The sequence below is a fragment of the Centroberyx affinis genome, unplaced genomic scaffold (assembly GCF_046629955.1).
Source record: "Centroberyx affinis isolate AG114_WGS23_722 - 3 ecotype Tasmania unplaced genomic scaffold, CSIRO-AGI_Caff_v1 ptg002177l_1, whole genome shotgun sequence".
Taxonomy (NCBI): domain Eukaryota; kingdom Metazoa; phylum Chordata; class Actinopteri; order Beryciformes; family Berycidae; genus Centroberyx; species Centroberyx affinis.
Genome location: NW_027280485.1, coordinates 10,954 through 29,536, shown reverse-complemented (window position 1 = coordinate 29,536; position 18,583 = coordinate 10,954). Strand labels below are relative to the sequence as shown.

The window sequence follows — 18,583 nt, the reverse complement described above, 5'->3', positions numbered from 1 at the left end:
AATAAACAATCAACTGTAAGCAATAACCTGTATGTAATTCTTGGATTAGCAGTACCTCAAAGTAGATTTGTTCTCCATTAATGGCATCTAGCCTATAGTAAATTCAATTTGAAAGTTTGAACTTTCCAGTATTGTTGGCAACTGGGTTGTGAATACTTGGCTTGGTTAATACTTTTATTTCAGCTAAAGGTTAATGTGTTTTACAAAGATAATTTACCCTACACAAGAATAAATCGCTCTAAACGATGTTTAGTGTTTTTCTGTACTTTTATTTTGAAACTAGAACTCCAAAACCGGAAGTCTTAATGCAGTCGGCACGCAGACTCACTGAGCAAGGAGGTTCACTGAGCGACCTGCAGAGTATCGCGGTATCTTTTAATTCAGCCCGTGAGAAATGCGACCTCTCTTGGAATAAAGTAGAATTACAACTCAAGCCCAGCTGCTCCCTGGTGGCTTCTATTTCCCTACTCAACACCAAGTTTTTACTAAGAATTTCAGCCTGACCATAATGAGCAAATTCAGAACAGAGAATCAACTTGAACAAAATGTAACCAAGACCCTGATGGAAACCACAGTGGTCGCAACGTGTTGATTTTAATCTTGCCATCTCCAAATAAAGGCTTTTAGATTTTGTAAATGACTCAGTTTCACACAGGACAATAACCATTACAAGGTAAAGCCACTGATTTTTACTTTTCAGTGACTTTCAAAGAGCACCTGCAGATACCAAACCTACAGATAAGACCCAAGAATTGCTTGTTTCCCTATTCTTTATTCTTTTCAGCATTAATGCTGACTGCAGCCCACGTCTAACACTTGCTACTTTCAAAATGAAATGGCGGCAGACAAGTTTTTAAAAATTGATTTTAATTAATTCCACACGTCAATAACAGCTGTTAGAATACGATCATTTTAAATTTTACAGTTTTTTCCTCAACAGGCGACAAATGTGTCCCCAAGATCCGAGCATTTTGGTACAGGACATCACAATCTACACCTCAACCGGCCCTCAGTCCTCAGTGGCACCAGCTGCACTGCTGGTACCCAAGACATTGCCTTATTGTGTCAGTTTGCCTGTAGGAACAACTGGAGGCGATTCAAAGCTTAATAAAATATTATTTAAATTTTATTGTCTTTTAATATGAACATATAAAAAGACACAACAAACAAAACATTTACATCATGGATTGTAAGCCTCTGCCCATGCTACCTTATGCATTATTATAATAAGAAGAGATGCCACTACAAAAGACCTGACCCTCTGCTCTCTCCAGCCCCCTAACAACCTGCAAACGTGTCTGGCTCAGTTCCACAGAAGCAACTTGCACCTCCTCTCATCTTTAACCATAAGGCAAAGAAAGGTTTAGGAGATCCGTTCAAATAATGATCTTCTATACCTAGGAACAAATGAACAATGTCGTTAAATATGTATAGCAGTTACTTACGAATAAAAATTGCCTAGTTAAAGATGGGTATTGGAGTATTTTTTTTTCTTTTTACATTATTTTGCTTCAAAGCAGCTTACATAGAAAAAGCCTATTCAGGGACAGATTTGGAATTATTACAGGCAAAGTGCCATCAATCAATTGTGTGTGGATTAACAAAATGTTTTCAGTTTAACAGTATATCGATTTGTAAGCTAAGTCAAAGTGTCAAAAGAACAGGAAAAATGGAAGACCAGATTTAACTAAACCTACTTTTTCAGTCATCAACCGTATCAGAAGATGCACGTATAACAGTGAGTCCCCGGATCGATGTGTAAATGTAATTTCCCTGTGCATTTGCAGAGTTCGGAAAAATAAAAACAGATTTTGAGCTAATCAAAACGCAACAAATGGGGTGATGAGAGAGGGAATCATACCATGCAGAACTCATCTGGGTCAGTATTTTTCAAGTGTCTCACAGTGGAGTGGGAGCGCTGTTTTTCTAGATTCACATTTTTCATTTTCTGATCCTCATGAATGAGATGGTTGAGGAGACCTGGTCACAGTGGTCAGAGATCCGTAATTAATACTCCTAGTATGGGAAGCCTGATATCGGCCTAAGACAGGCCCAAAATGTAGGATGGAGTATGAGATGAAAAGGAAAAACAGTTAGCTCTAGGAAGAAGGTGACACCTTTTCTCATCTGTCTCTCCAAGTAAAAGCTGATGAACTGAAACCTGCACATCCAACCTAAGTATCGTCACCTAAGGAACAGCCATCTCTTATCGCCAGTACTAGTACAGGTGCAGAGGAATATTAGCTATAGGCCTACAGCATGTAGCAATTAAGGACAATTTCTATTCCAGCAAATAGATATGACCTTATCTGCACAGGGATGAGGCCGAGGGGGATTGTTGGTTGAAGCGGCTCCACTTGTTCCAGACAGGACAGATCGTAATTGAATCAATGACTTTGAGCTTGGCGGGGTTACACTTATTGACACTTCATTACGTTTACTTGTGTCAGACATGTTGAATCCACCGCAGCAAAGCACTTTGAACGGTAGTTTGACCCAGGTTGGATGAATTCAGAGGAAAAGAAAAGGAACAAATTTATCACCAGCAGCGCTGTGGGCCTGGATCACTTACAACTGAACACTCAAGCCACAGCATCAGAAGTGTCCTGCTTTCCGCAACTAGGAGCTCCTGTCTGTACAGCACCTTTACCCTTGCCAAATATTATGTACATTTACTACAAACCGCTGTTAAGAGAACATGAAGCAATTAAATAAACACTATACTTTTAGACGAGGAAACGAAAATGTGTAAGAAGGATGTCATCACTCATGAATCCTATTCCACAACTGCCCGTTACCATCTATTTTTTCTGCTTCTCTGTCCATTTCTCCAGCTGGAAAAAAAATCTAGGCAAATGATAAACCATAATGAAAAAAAAAAAAAAAAAAAGACCTCTCAGATTGGGGCATCCTCTGCTGGCCAGCTCAGCTAGCCTAACACCTACAGGCTCCAATCTTCACCATTTAAAACACTAAACAAAAAAGGCACCCAAATCTCGTGACCATTTCCCATCGATGAGATCTTAAAATAAATTTGCTTTGGCACAACTGCCATACAGTAATTTTGATGAGTTTCATCCAGAATGTTGATAAATCAACCCTCAGAATTCCTGTTAGAGCAAGATAACTGCAGCAAATGTAGAGAGCAGCACTGTTCCAGCCACAACCTTTTACATCATTAACACCTACAGTTAGCTTGGTTATCCACTGACTATTTTGCCTTTCGCAAACAATTTGTCTCTCCAGCGGAAACAGAGCTGCATGGAACGCTGGTGGGAAAAAAAAAAATAAAAACAGAAAGAAAAAACATAGGAAACAAAATCTCCAGTGTAAAATTGGCTTCAGAAAGACTCATCAATGCTTCTGTTCTCCTGTTTCTAAGCTACTCTCTGGTCAGTCTGCTAAGTTTTTATGACTGAGGTAGGTTCTCTTTATCTAAGGATAAAATAAAAATGGAAAGCATCACACATCAAGGGCAGTAAGAGTTTGTGTTCTGCCCATTCATTATTAAAAGGACAAATTCCTGAAAAAAACTGTTTCAAGCTTTGATTTCATTCTCGGAACAAAGAAAACCAGAATAACGCAATGGGAGAGGGGGTTAACTTTGCATCACACTCCAGAAATCTCCGACTTGTCCTCCCCAAATTATTCATGCTCGTTTCCATTAATTGTTTGTGTTTTGACCTCTTACTAAAAACTACTGAGGTGCCTCCATTTTCAACTTGCCTGTTCATCACAAATGTGACAAAAATCAGAGACGCAAACATCGAACGCCCATGGCTAAAAGAGCCTGTAAGTCCAAGTCAAATACAAAGTACAGAGGAATGGGGCGGCGGAGAGGGAGTAAGGAATAGTCTGGAGAGAAGAGGAGGGGGGGGGGGGGTACTCTATTCATTCAGTCTCTTTAATAGAGGGAGGATGATACAGATATTCACTGCAAGGTGGTGATCGGCCAAAAAGAGTTAGAGAGCTGTTTCCAGTGGTGTACAGTACAAACAGAGGAATCCTAACCACTCTAGATTGAAGATTCATTAACAGTGCATGTGTGAGTGTGTTTGTTTTGTCTGGATATATCCCAGAGCTGGCGAAAGGCTCTAATGTTTGGGCATAAGGGGGATGCATCTAGTGGACTAATGTACTCCTCTCCTCAGGTTTAGCCCCCTGCCTCTCTCTCTCTCTCTCTGTGTGTCAGTCTATGAGGGAGTAGGGCTGGGGTGTGCGGCCAGTCAGTACGCAGTGACCAGGTCCTTGTCATAGTTGTATCGGCCCCTCTTGGGGGCAGGACTGTCAGCGCTGTCCTCAGTGTCCTCACTGTCTCCCCCAGCCCCTCCCCCTTCCTCCTCGGAGGAGGAGTCAAGAGTCAGATCTACCACAGCGCCTCCCCCTGGTGCGACGGCTGGTCCTCCTGCGACTCCTGCCATCCCCATGGAACCGCTTCCGGATTTTCCTGTCAGACTGGTGCTGCTGTGGGCTGGTGAATGACCATTTGCCTCAGGGATGCCTGTAGAGAGAAATTATAATCATAGAATAGAATAATCATTATAATAACAAATGATTATTCTAGCAACCTACTATACATTGAGAAAAATATCTATACAATTTCAGATTAGAGGTAAATGTGGCAACTGAAAAGACACTTACATATATCAACAACAGGGTACTCGGGAGTGTTGCTGCGTTCTCTCTCCCTGTCCCTCTCCTTGTCATCTCTGATGGGTCGCCAGGAGCCGTCAGTTAAGTACTCAATCTCCTCAATGTCCTCGCTCGTCTCTTTCAGAATCTCAGATAGCAGCCTGAAATACAAACTGCGGTTAGGGTCTCCCCACACAGCATCTTTTATCCTAGAATAGGAACAGAATAACTCGAAACACTGCAGAGCGGAGGTCTACGTGGGTTGGATTTCTTATCCCATTCTTGCCCTCTCCTGTCAGTTTTCCTCCCACTCTCTGCAGACTATGTCTGTCATACTGCATTCACAAATGGATGTCCTGCGCCCACCAGAAGAGCCACCAGGGAAAAAGACAAATAATTTATCTTGTCTAGCAAAAATAATGACTGTTAGACGTTACATTTGACTGACAGTTATAGATGTGATTAGTTCAACTATCCTGCTATAAAAAATATGCTTCAAGTGATATGCAACCTTGAGCTGTTGTTATTGTTATACTGTTGTTATACAGTGGTACAGTTTCATTCAAATCAATCACTACACCAGCTGATTTCACAGAGTAGCACACCTTCAACCAGAGGATAGGGAATTAATCAGTGAAATCAGCTGATGTAGTGATTGTTTTGAAGGAAAACTTGCACACTCCTGGGTCTTGATAATACATAGTTGAGAACTACTGGCCTAATAAACAGAGGTCCCTCCATTGTCCACTTGCCTGGTCATCACAAAACTTTTGCTGTATCACCTAGTTTGGCATGGGAAGCCAAATTTGACCATGTCTATATAATAATTTGTATTAAATAGCAATATACTATTCAAGTTGTACTCTATGAGAAAACTCTGCTAAGAAAGTGTGTTTGCCTCAGCAAAAACATTCCAAGTCTGATGACACACAGACTTATTTATTTAAAAATAAATAAATAATATATTCACAGCCTCAAAACTCCCCTCTAAAAGCATAACGAGATTTTGACATTTGGAAAGCTGTGGATATCAAAGAGATAACACCTAAACTAGAGAGATCAGTTAACCAGGGGATTTCTCATTGGAAGTCCGGTACTTTTGTACAAACTTAATTTCAGGAATGCAAATATACCTCAAAGCCAAATTTTAAGACAATACTTTCAGTCAGACTTTGTGAGAGGGAGGGACTGTCAGGAAACTGAACATACAAATGACTGTTGCTGAATATATTTTATCATGACATTCTTTGATCAAATGGACAGCCTGTTCATCTGCATTCATTCTGTTGGTAACAATTACCAGAAAGTGAAACAGATAAACAACAGCAGTGTTCATCTACACACCTTGTTAACAGAAACATGGCACAGATGGATCATTATACATTTTAGATTGCTCCATACCTATACTACAGCCTAATAGAAAATTTTACTGGGTGAAGAAAAAGGTGCCTTGTGTATTACTTACAGCACCGACCATTGAAAATTAGTTGAAACCTTCCAGATTCCCACAATTACACGGTCCTCTAAATTATAGCCTTGTTGGCTCAACTAAAGAGCCAACAAATAAGCCAATTTACTGGCCTAAAACTCTTGGCAAAGCATGACAGCAGATGCAGTAATACAAAATAAAATGGATGATCACCCTCTCATGCCATGCAAAACATGTAAAGCTTTTAAAATGCATGCACACTGGGTCAGTACAGGTTTTAACTTGTATCAAGAGTCCTTTTTCCTACCTGGCTTCAACATGCAGAAAAGTACCCTTAAAAGGACACGCAAGTGAATATTTTCAAATAGTGAGAGGAAGTCTGTGCTGCTGGTGAGTGACAAGCCTGAGCGTGTCTCTGTCTCCTTACCCATCGATGGTGAGCAACTCAAAGGGAGCGGGCTTGTCACATACAGGGCAAGTCCACGTGGGCTTCTTCTCATTCATCTGCAGGAAGAAGACTGCGTCGAAACACTGAAGGTGGGCACAGGTTAAAACTCGGCATGGCACACCAAGCCGCATCTTCACCAACTGTGGAAAAGGCGGAGGAGGAAGAAGAAGAAGCATGTTAGCGTTATCAAGCTTTATACTAGGACAAACATCTAGGAATCTTCTCTGTGAAGGGTAGTTAAGACGGACCTATCTCTAGTCAAATATCTCAGGTGTCAACCATGAAGAAATACTCACTGGACAGATGAGAGAAACCCGGAGGCCTGTGGTAGCAATTTCGCTCTCTGGGTCAAAGCGTAGTTTGTCTTGGACTAGGAATAAATGAGAGACAGACCATTATTCCTCTGCAAGATAGCCCAATCAACATTATCACTGTATTTGGCAAAATGGGTGAAATTAAGGAATCAATCTGGTCCTACCAAAAGAGTGACACTAAGAAAGAAATCAAGCTAAGCAAAGTCAGTGGTTTCTAGAAACAAAATTCAAGTGACAGCTTTTCTCTCGAGTGTCAGTTTGTCTCCTCTTAGTCAGAATTTCATAGCCACGTTTACAAGAATCAGAGCATGAAAGGAACACTTACTGCGTTCACGACAACGTTCTGCACTCTCAACAGAGCAGAGTTTGAGTTGACTGAAGAGGTCCGCTGAGGTGAAGACCCTCACTAAATACACTGCCACCGAGTATCGCTGAAAAACACAGAGATTAAAAGGCTGTGAGTACCGATTTTAAAACACTAGCAATTAACAATGCAGCATATGCACTACTATGTGAAATTCAAGCTGACTGCTTCTGTTGGGATTAGAGAGAAGTGCTCTCCCAAAACTGCACAGATAGAACTAGAACAGAGGTTACCCTATCTTTTTCATGTCAAGGACCCACGAATAGATACACAACAGACCACGGACCCCCACATGAGAAGGTTTGTCTGATAAGAAATCCCCTCTGAGAAGGTTTAGTTGTTAGGTGGGGAGATAACAGCAGTGGATATAGTGTAACTATGATCAAAACACACATCCTTATACATTCCCTCATTGTTCCAACTTCTACAGACTAAAAAAAAGTTAAATTAAATTATTGCTAATTTTTTGGGGAGCCCCTCAAGGACCCCTGGTGGTCCCCGGACCCCGGTTTAGGAACCACTGAACTAGAATACACTATGAAAACTGCATTCTGGGAAACGGTTGCTCATGACATTGAGTCCACAAACAACCTTTTCAATCTTCACATGACTGATACCTAATCAGTTTACACAACATCTATACAAAAGAGGGCGCTAACAGGTAAACAAGGATATATCCATCCATCCATCCTCTAGCTGCTTATCTGGGTCAGGGTCGTGGTGGCAACTGGAGAGGGGCCAGTCAAAGTGATTTGGGCAGTCGGTATGGATACCACCCATGTAAACCCAGTACACGCTGAGGGACTACATCACCCAGCTGGCCTGTGAGTGCCTGGGGATCTACCAGGAGGAGCTGGACAGAGTAGCTGCGGAAAATGGCATCTGGGCTGTTCTGCTTGCCCAGTTGCCACTGCAACCCTGAGCAAGGGTACAGTATGAGATTAAGCATAAGACCCTGACCTTGCCAAAGTTGCCCCATGTGATGGTGACTCTGTTGCTGACAGTTGAGAGATGCAACCAGGGAGTGATGTTTACAGGACGACAAGGCCGGCGAGGTTCCACACCAGGCTTGTTAGAGGGGTAATAGCCCTGTAAACACACATACACAAACAGACAACATATTGTGTGACGTTCCAGAGACTTAATTTTAAATTAAATGGTCTTTAACAATTCAAGCTGAAATGATAAGCATCTCTGAGTTCCCTCTTGTGGGCTTAATTACAGTTTATTAATTTGCTTGTTTGCATTCTGCAGCTCTGATTCCTCTCAGAGAGGAGAATCTACTTACCGGCACGTGACAGTAGGACTGGTTGACTTTGACAGCAATATTGGGAGGATACTGGTCTTCCTGGACACCAATGGAGTCTGTGTAACAGATTCTGTACAGAGAATAATAAGAGAGAGGGAGGTTACTATTAGAAGTAAGTATGCTTGGACTATAAGCAAAGCAAAAAGGCCTCAAGTCATCCAACCACTTAGTGCCCAATTCAGATCTTCCATTTTAACAAAGAATTGTGTTGGAAATGCAAATACAATTTGTCCCTAAAATGGCAAAACCTGTTTCCTTTCTCACTGTTGCATATAATAGTGTACAAAAATGGGTGTGCACCAGTGAGACAATCTGTAATTAACTATACACTTATGGGCAAAACAGGCACCTTCCAGAGTACAGTATTTTGGAATTTCAGTGAGAGTTGGAATGATGGACTAAGGTGTGGAAGGGCAACATGAACTACTATGAACTTACCTAAGAACCACTTGGATTGATTTGATTCCTGCGCGAAGCTCACTGAGGGAGTAAAAGATTGGAAGTTATAGTGTACGGCAGATATGCAGTTTGTCAATGAAGCTAGCATGAAATAAACAGAGCTGACGTACAGTAGGTGTTCAAATTTCTTACCTAGCATTTCTGATCTGGTCTGCTTGGTTCTGTGTTAATTCAAATATGCATTGACTGTCCTGCAGTTTCTCGTTGTTCTGGGCAACTGTAAAAATGTAAAAACAAAACCCATCAACAAAACCAGTCCACTCAAAGACAATAAAGCAAACCATGCTAGACCAATGATGAGTTATCAAAATAAAACATCAGGTTCCCTTCACCATTGGGTTTTAAAAGCATCACTAACTTAGCTCAGTTGGTGGCAACAGCGTCTCCAAAGTTTGGTAGAAGGGCAGTGGCACCAGCTTGACCTCTGCTGCCGGTGTAGAGATGGGTTTGGAAATGCCGTTGAGGTAGTCTGCGCCCTGAGAGGTGGCAGTGGGGGAGGAACTGAGGGATGAGTAGGCAACTGGGACCCCCTCCGGACGCCGGGCCGCCAGCCAGCCGGATGTCTTGGGGAAGCGCGACTCGTAGAGCTGCCTGACGTTCTTCAGCAGCTCTGGGCTGTATTCAGTTTGCACCAGCCTCAGCGCTCGACCCACCAGGTCCTGCTTCAGCCCGCTCTTGCTGCGGCCCATTGAGGCCAGCAGCGTCTGCAGGTCTGAGACCCGGAAACTTTTGACCATGTTCTAGAGAGGACAAAACAAAAAGATGAGAAATGAAACACAGGTACAACGAAATTTACAGAAGGGGAGAGTCTGACTGAAAGATCAGTCCATCTTGTGCCTCATGTACACTATAACAACTTAACACCAAGAATTTGCAATTCCAGATTCATTTTGATGGCTATATCCCCATCAGAGACTTGTTGACACCTGCTTGGAATGCACAGCCATCAGCACCCATTATATAGTCTGGGATGATTAGTGTTGCAATTAGCAGGCTTCCCATCATAGCCCTTAAGTAAAATTCCATGACTTTTCCATAACTATGTCAGGGGCTTTCATGACCTATAACAGTTCATTCATTCCTGGTTTGTTAATGCTGTTTTCCTGAAGGGATAAACAGTCTGACTGTGACTACACTTGTACTTACAGTGGAGTGTGTTTTACTGGAAAACAGCTGAAAACCACTATCTAATGTAATGAATATGTGAAACAAGTTGGAAAATAAATTCTGGTATATTTGTGTAAAGTGAACCACTTGTAAAAATCCCCTTACATTCCCAACTTTGCCAGACAATTTATTAAACTCCCCAACTTTCCCCGTCTGGAACACACCTCTCTACACACCTCCAGAATATTCAAAAAATGCTATGACCAGTGGGAACCCTTAATTAAACACAGTTGTTGGCCTTGCCCCTTAACTCCTAAAAGTTTGATTTTCCTAATGAAGAAACAATAGATTCTCAATTATTTTTCTCCAATGATCCCAAACAAATTGTATTTGGTGTCAGTATGTCAGTCAAGTTCATAACTCATAAACTGCATCAGCTGTGAAAACAAGATATAGAAATGTGGTATTGCTGCATTCCTACATTTAATTACGTCTACACTACACTTGCATGAAGAATATCACACTGACAGAAACAACACACTGACAACAAGGCCCAACTCTGAGCCTAAGGTCAAAGCATGGTTTGTATATTGTATAATTTGGTTTGTGTTCAGGCAAAGAAATTACAGGGAAGTGTATAAGTGGAATGAAGGAAAAGGTTGGACAACACAGAATCGAAAAAATAGTTGGGAATATTTCAAATTTGACAAAAGGTTTGTAGTTTCAGTCATTAACTATCTTAACTGAATATCAAAATTAAGACGCATCTTAAATATAAAACTAATCCAACTACTGCAAGACTAGAATTTTCCAGAGGAGCATCGGTTGTTGTTAGCTTTTGAAAAGACTTCTGTTTGGCCAGCATAAGTGACAAGGAAACCTTAGTAAGCAGGCAGAGGATCAATAACGGGGGAGGGTTTATTCACCGAATATACCCAATTTAAGTGTATATATATAAGCCTACACGAATGCTAAATACATTAGACTCTTGTTTCAGGAGTCAAAAATGCCTCCTTTTTCTCGCCACAATCCCACGTTTTTAAGCTCTCTCTTCCACTCTTCAATGTGTCTAGCGTCTCTGTAATTACACTTATACAAAATGCTAAATGAATGAAGTAATCTCAAAACAAGCCACATAAACGCCACATACAGCCTGGATGTTGATATTTTTAACCAAAAATCAGCAGCGATGTAGAGGGTAGGCGAGCCTGACTCAGAACTGGAGCCAGCACTGGATGTTATTGTTACTGGAAAAACATGAGCCGTCTAGCATGCTTCAGCTTTGTCTCTGTGAATTATTTGAATATAATAACAGATACACAGCCGTTTTGTATCTGGATTAGACTTTGACGATAACGCAACTGTCCATCCGGCTTCTGATGGATGTGTTGTGCAAAAAACGTATGCAGTACTACAAAAGGTACAGCGGCTTTTCTTCAAGCTCTCTTGAACATAACCAACACAGCCTACGCTAATCGGCTAGCTAGCTCTACTGAAGACTGAGCTGCCATTCCTCAATCATGGCAACTATTCATTTGACAGGTGCACAGTTCCATAAACGAATTAGCTGGCTACAAAGATTATTTCAAGCCAACAAGCTAACGTTAGACAGCTGCACGCCGATAGCATGCTAGCAGCCAGCCACCAAATGTTTTTATGGTCTCATCATTCATTTTCCCTGTCTCTCTTCCTTTTTAGCCAGCGTGATGCTAGCTAAACCAACGCACTTAGCTAGCTAGCATTAGCTAAAAAGCTAGCAGGACAGACTAGTTCGTTTTTTCATAAACCGAATATTGCACATTTGCAAAACTATAAACTTTTGGCCATATTCAGGCTGAACCCCTGTGTCTCCACGGCCAAACCGAGTTTCATTATACACTCCCGCACCCCTCTCCTATCAACCCAGGCGAGCCAAGCTCTACTTGCCATCGCTTCCACCAGTTCGGCCGCCATCTTCGTGCAGCAGTACCGCGAGAGTCGGAGACGACGGCTAGTCTTTCACCAATGAAACGCAGAGATGCCTTTGGTCGACGCATAGCCACAGCCAATGACAGCGCGTCTTTTTCCCGAGCCTGAAGCGGTACATGGAAAGTGGGCGTGACCACCACATTTTAAAGTTACAGTACAACTTTTTAAAAACACTAAGAGGCAGGTCTCCTTTCCAAAATAGGCCTCAGTATCCATAAATGATAACACGTGTCAAAGTATTTCAATATTCATGGTGTTTCAGTTTTATAGTATTGAGATATTGTGAATGTCTGTTGGAAAAATAGTTTAAATTCAACACACAAGTAAATCATGGTGTGTCAAGTGGATGGGGTCGCATGGTCCTCTCAATTCCCGTCCGAGCAAAATACTCCGTTTCATGTTTTGCAAACAGCCATTGGATGTGGGGGTAAATGCTTTGTCTACAGCATCTTCATCATTGAGTTTAAATCGGAGTAATTAACGAAATACACGTAGCCGTCAAAGTATAGATCACCAAAATCCTGTTCAAAATACAAGGTCCGTGCCATGCCATGCTTGTAGAAAAATGGAATTAAGTTTGTAAGGGAAAACTTTGCACTTCTTCTAGTGATCCAGCCCTGGTTTTCCAAAGGCTTCTAATGTGTGGTTGTGCAAAGAATAGCCTCATTGATACATTGAAATCAATTGAACAAATTACAATGCGATATCATGTAATGACACGATAGACTTTGCTTTGGATTTACTTTTGAGTTTGAGAAGCGAATAAAAGGCCAATTTTCATTCTCATCCTAAATTTTGCAAGTTACAATAATGCAAAGATTTCTATCTGTTATTGTTTAAAGAAATGTATGACTAAATAATTTTCTTATCCCTGTCTATAACTACACTAAATGAATTCATTGCCTTTGCAGATGTCCCTATGACGGCTTGTGTTGTAGATACAATGCTGGATACTATGTATACATCTCTGAATATTTATTCATATTTTATATATTTTATAGAATATGCATATAAAATTATATTATAGCCAGTTATAATACAATACTAATATAATAGCAGCATGACTACACTATATGCCTTTCTGTGTATATTTCATTATTTAAACAGAAGAGGGCAATATGGTCCATGAGTTGAGCTTAAGGTCATTTAATTCCTTCCCTAACCAAAACTCACAGAACAGTAAACCATGTCACATCTATTCAGATATTGTTATCTTGGCTTAGGCTACCAGTTGATTACTATTGTGACATGGTGTAATATCCATATCCTATTTTGGGGATAAAATGAAAATAACAAAAGTTTATAAGGTAGGCTATAAGGTGTATGTATTGCCAGTGAACATTGCAAACCTCTTAAATGGTCAAAAACACTTAAAATTATCTTTGGTTTGCCCTCTTAATGCATAAACTCACCCGGTTCACAGCACCATTTCCACTTATTTTAATGTGGATGGTATCAACTGACTTTAAAGAAACAATCCAGAATTTACAGTAGATTTCACCATTCACAAATGTTATTCACAAGGGTTTGACTTGTACATAATAACTTAAACATGTCTGTTTTGGCTGAAATTGTTTACAAATACTACAAACAGAAACCTCAACATACTTCAGAATACCTCAAAATACATTTATAACTTCAGGTGTCAGATACATTCAGTCTTTTTACCAGAAGCTTAACATGACAGTAAATGAAATAACAATACATTTCCATTGAAAATGTAATTAAAGCCAGTAGTAGGGCGTGTCGTTAGGTGGCACCATACAATTACTGGGCTTTAAGTCCAGGAAAAAGGTAATTATTTGGAGATGTGGTCATTCTGGCTGGGAAAGAAACCCTAACATGTAACACTGCTGAAGATCTGAGATAAAGGTGATTATAGTCAAAGCAAATAAGGAAATTAATAACACAAACTTGAAAAAAAAAAATACTAATCAGTCAAAGTATTCATATACAATTATGGAATTCAATACAATACAATACAATACAATACAATACAATACAATACAATACAATACAATATAATACAGTGCAATATGGCAGGAATAAGGTATATCTGTTTTGACGTCTAAAATTAACTCTAAAATTATATTTGCTGAATTGACTTACAAAGAGAAACAGTTTACCATTTATATTAGTATACTGTAATTTGTGTGAAAAACTTTTACAATAAACCAATGACATAGTTAACCAACAATGCCAATAATAGTTGGCAAAGAGGCATAGCAAGAGTTGGAATAAAAGTCACATGACACACAAACAACAATGAATTGAATGAATCAATGACATTTTGACTCATAAATCGTACGCTTTCTTGTTCTGATAACACAGATTACATTGTGACTATCAATGTCTGTGCAATACATGTTCCCACTTTGCATTTACATGGATAAAACAAAGACCTTTCCAGAGGATGTGACTCAACTGAATGTGTTTGTCTCCAAAACATTGAACTTGACCAATTAATTACTGCTTTATTGTAATTGACGTAATTCTCTGGATGGCATCCCCATGGGCAAAACCACTTTAACAGGATAAAACTGCTATCTAAAAGGCCTTTGATTCTACAGCACCCATCCTCTGCACACCATGTCTTACTAAATCTTGAGTGTTTAATCTCCCGTAATTACAAAGATTTGCTTAGGTTAATAAAAATAATCCGCCTCAATTGAGACCCCCTACCTGGACCTCCGCTGTGTCTCCTTTGCCCCTTTCTGTGAGGGATAAATTCACAGTCATATAAATAGAGTCACCTTCACAACCGTGAACACAACTCTTCGATTCGAGAGCAATAGGCTGATGCATATTGAAAAAGACCTGTTTTTATCTAAAGAGTCAGGTTTATTAGAGAGAGAGGCAGAAACATTTAATCAAAACGTGTTGGCTACTAAAGTGTCCGTATTTAGACTTCTAGATTGACGTCATTTCCACAGGTTGAGGTGTGTCGCCGGTGAGAGCGTGAAGGTTAATAACAGTTGAGGAGCTCATCTTTGTCTGTGAACTTGATCTTGTCAACCGTAACACTTCGGCGAAAGAGGAGAGGGGCACTGAGCCATCCACTTTATGAAGGGTGCCGCACCTTCAAAGAAAAGAGCAATGCTGTGAAACTCAGAAAACTAAATTCTGGGAAGAATTTGGGGAAAGACACTTTTTTGTTCAACACCTGATACTTATTCAACAATCACTCAATTTGGAAACCAATCAAACCTCTCAAATGAGTTTGAGATATTTTAATTCAGAAATGACAATGGAGGACAGAAGCAGCCGCAACGGTGGCAAGGAAAGGCTGGGACTGAGCTTCACTATTGACTATCTTCTGTTCAATAAAGGAGTCAAGAGTTCCAAAGAGGAACCGGTAGACAGTCGAACGACAGAGAAGACAGTAAACAACGTGCCAAATCATCAGAGTCTTAAACCCGAAGAGATACAGGAGAAGGGGCTTCAGAGGTCAGGCGAAGACAACGAAGAGAGGAAAGTCAAAGAAGAGGAGGGGGATGAAGAGCAAGAAGAGGAGGGGGAGGAGGAAGTTACCACCACCAGCAGCCCAGACAGATCTCCGGACAAACCCACCCAGTCCTACATCGCTCTCATCTCCATGGCAATCCTGGCGTCAGAGGAGAAGAAACTGTTGCTGTGTGACATCTACCAGTGGATCATGGACCACTACCCTTACTTCAGGAGTAAGGTACGTCCAAGTCAATGTTCTGTAGTTAATATATTTACAGTAGATGATAGATCAACATATGGCAATGTAACTGTGGAGGAATTCTGAAATTTGAATTAGATGATAATGTTAAGCGAAAGGTCCTGTAAAGGTGATTTGGTGTTAGTGTGAATATCCAAGTTTTAAAATGAAACATCCTATATATATACAACAATATATATATTGTTTGTTAACTTTATTACAACAACTGGTAAGCCAATCATGAAACAGATAGCGAGAAAGCTTTTTTGCCCAAGGTCTTCAGCATGTTTCGTTTGATTACTGTGAAAGAGTGCGGCAGCCATTTTCACATGTTACGCGACCTACTTGGCACAGATAATCTGTCTGAGTGGTTAGGCCATGAGGTGCGCGCAGGGACACTGGATGATCTTGTTGTTGGCGAATTCACCAAATAAAGTAATCCTGTTGCTAGGTTGCAAACTGTCTCTGCCTTTACCAGGTGCAACAACAGATTGGATGTAGCCTAGTGGATTAAGGTTGATCACTGGTTTGACGTGCTAAAAAGGTAACTCAGGGTGTCGTGTCTTCATACACCGCCTTGACACGCTATCGCACACCCTGCCAACAACAGGATGAGGTGACATCCTGAGAAGATCTGTGACACTTAACAGCCGTCCATGATGGGTACTTGTTCTCAGTTGGGCACGCCCCTTGATTTAAGTCACACTAATTTTCATATTTAATTTCTTGTCTAACCATACTTGTTTTCAGTTGGGCACAATTGAAGTCACACTACTTTTCATGTTTCATTTCTTGTATAACCATGATTCTAACCTTTACTTAACAGGATAAAAACTGGAGGAACAGCGTGCGTCACAACCTGTCGCTGAACGAGTGCTTCATCAAAGCCGGCCGGAGTGAAAACGGGAAAGGCCATTTCTGGGCGATTCACCCATCAAATTACCAGGACTTTTCTAACGGGGACTACCACTGCCGCAGGGCCCGGCGGAGGGTCCGCAGGGTGGCAGGACAGCTTCCCTTTGCCTCTCTGGCCTCGCCCTACTACCCAGCCCTGCACCGCACCCACAGGACGGCCTGCTGGTGCTGTCCTCCGGTCCCGGCCCTCCCTCTGTCCGGCTTGGCACCCAGAGTCTACTGGGGATGGCCCAGTGTGCAGCCACCAGTGGGACTCCACCCGGGCCTGCACGCCTCTGTACCATGATAGTGAATAGTATGAATGTTTGAGGTATTCTGTGCTCACAGTATGGCCCTACTGTTGGGCAAAAGGGAAACTTTAGATTTTTATTTGATAATGAATATTTCATTAGATTATGTTAACAGTGTGGCCGTGCAAATGGGCTTGGACAATATTACATTATATTTTGATGAAATGCACAATTTTGCTCTGTTTGTCAATAAAAGCAAATTAACTTTGGAACATTCTATGATAAAATAAAATAAAATATATTCATCTAATTTAAGTTATTACACTTCTTTGATTTGTGTCCTGAATATTTTTTATAACAATAAAAAATACAAAGTTTTGTATAATCATTCTCATTAAATTGAACACACATCATGTTTTACACATATCAGTACAATAAATTGTGTGTGTGTTTCTGTGTGTGTGTGTGTGTGTGTGTGTGTATGTGTGCGCGTGTGTGTGCCCATGCATGTGCGTGTGTGTGTGTGTGTGTGTGTGCACTTGCCTGTGTGTGAACATATAGTACTAAAAGTGAGCCCAGTGCTAAAATACCACCTGGTCTTAGCTGCTAATTAGTCAAAGCTGTCGGGATGCAAAATCTTGTGCCTTAAGAGACTAAAATCAGGCTTTCCAAAGCCGACTCCAAGGATATGAGGCCAGATAATCCTAGCAATCCCAAATAGTTTCAAGAAATAGGAAGCTTATCACACAGTGTAATCCGTAACTGCTCCGACAGAGAGGGGGCACCGCGGGAGGTCAGGGATGGTGGGAGGAGAGGAAAGGGAAGGAGGTAGAGAGAGGATGGGTGGAGGAAGGAGAGGGAAGGGATGGAGAGAGGAGGCTGGAGAGACAGGCTTCATTAGAAGGAAGTAGGAGGGCAGAGGGAAGGGATGGAGTATATACAAATGTGTATAGATGAGGGGATCAGGGGAGAAACGTATGGTGTCATTAAGATTAAAACTAAATTAATCTAAAATTAAAATATTGAAAAGCATACTAAAGTATGTGTTGAACACATTGCCAAAATCACTGTCAAAAAGACTATGGAGGAAGTAACATTAATGTTAGGACCTACACCTTTTAAAGGATGAAGGCCACATGGTACACTAACATATAATAAAGACATTATGAAAAGAATAACTGGAAGTATTTCCATTTACTTCTCAACTACATGGAAAAGCAACGACAGCAGCAGTTAGGAGATGACTCAAAAACACTGCCACCAAAAGAAGTCAAGTCAATTTTTACCTGTCCAGCTCTCACATCAATAGCGAAATTCCTCTCTGACTTACAAAGGTTGGCATTTACATCTACAGTGCACCAGCCTGAGAGGATTAGGTCATACATTGACTTTTCTAAAGTTTGTTTGTCTCAGCTCATGTGGGCTTTTTATTCGCAAATTATTGAATATTTGAATAAGGCAATATTTGACATGAAATTAGATTCTAAAAAGACAAACAATATGTCAGAGGGATACAGCTTAAGAAGGAGAACAGAGGTTATTCAAAACAGTTATTTTCTGGCTATGTTCATTAGAACAATGACAAATCCATCTAATTAATTTTTGCTCACCAAATCTCCCTATTCAATGTCAACAGCTAATTGGAGACCTAATTTGCTTAATTCCCATGAATTGCTCTCTGCATCAAATCCTCTTCAATTCACCAGCTTTAAGGCTTTAATTT

General features: G+C 40.8%; 2 protein-coding genes across 2 annotated transcripts; one reads left to right on the top strand and one right to left on the bottom strand.

Annotated features, from left to right (window-relative positions):
* Positions 1–880: 880 nt before the first annotated feature.
* pias4a (protein inhibitor of activated STAT, 4a) lies at positions 881–9,695 on the bottom strand. The gene is made up of 10 exons (XM_071532227.1): positions 9,314–9,695; positions 9,088–9,172; positions 8,935–8,976; positions 8,476–8,566; positions 8,148–8,276; positions 7,149–7,254; positions 6,806–6,879; positions 6,489–6,649; positions 4,642–4,793; positions 881–4,501 (listed from the first exon to the last, which is right to left on the bottom strand). The coding sequence occupies exons 1-10, from the start codon at positions 9,690–9,692 to the stop codon at positions 4,227–4,229; spliced, it is 1,494 nt and encodes a 497-aa protein (XP_071388328.1). The 5' UTR covers positions 9,693–9,695; the 3' UTR covers positions 881–4,226.
* A 5,549-nt stretch (positions 9,696–15,244) lies between these two features.
* Positions 15,245–16,916, top strand: foxq2 (forkhead box Q2). The gene is made up of 2 exons (XM_071532222.1): positions 15,245–15,715; positions 16,542–16,916. The coding sequence occupies exons 1-2, from the start codon at positions 15,245–15,247 to the stop codon at positions 16,914–16,916; spliced, it is 846 nt and encodes a 281-aa protein (XP_071388323.1).
* Positions 16,917–18,583: the final 1,667 nt, after the last annotated feature.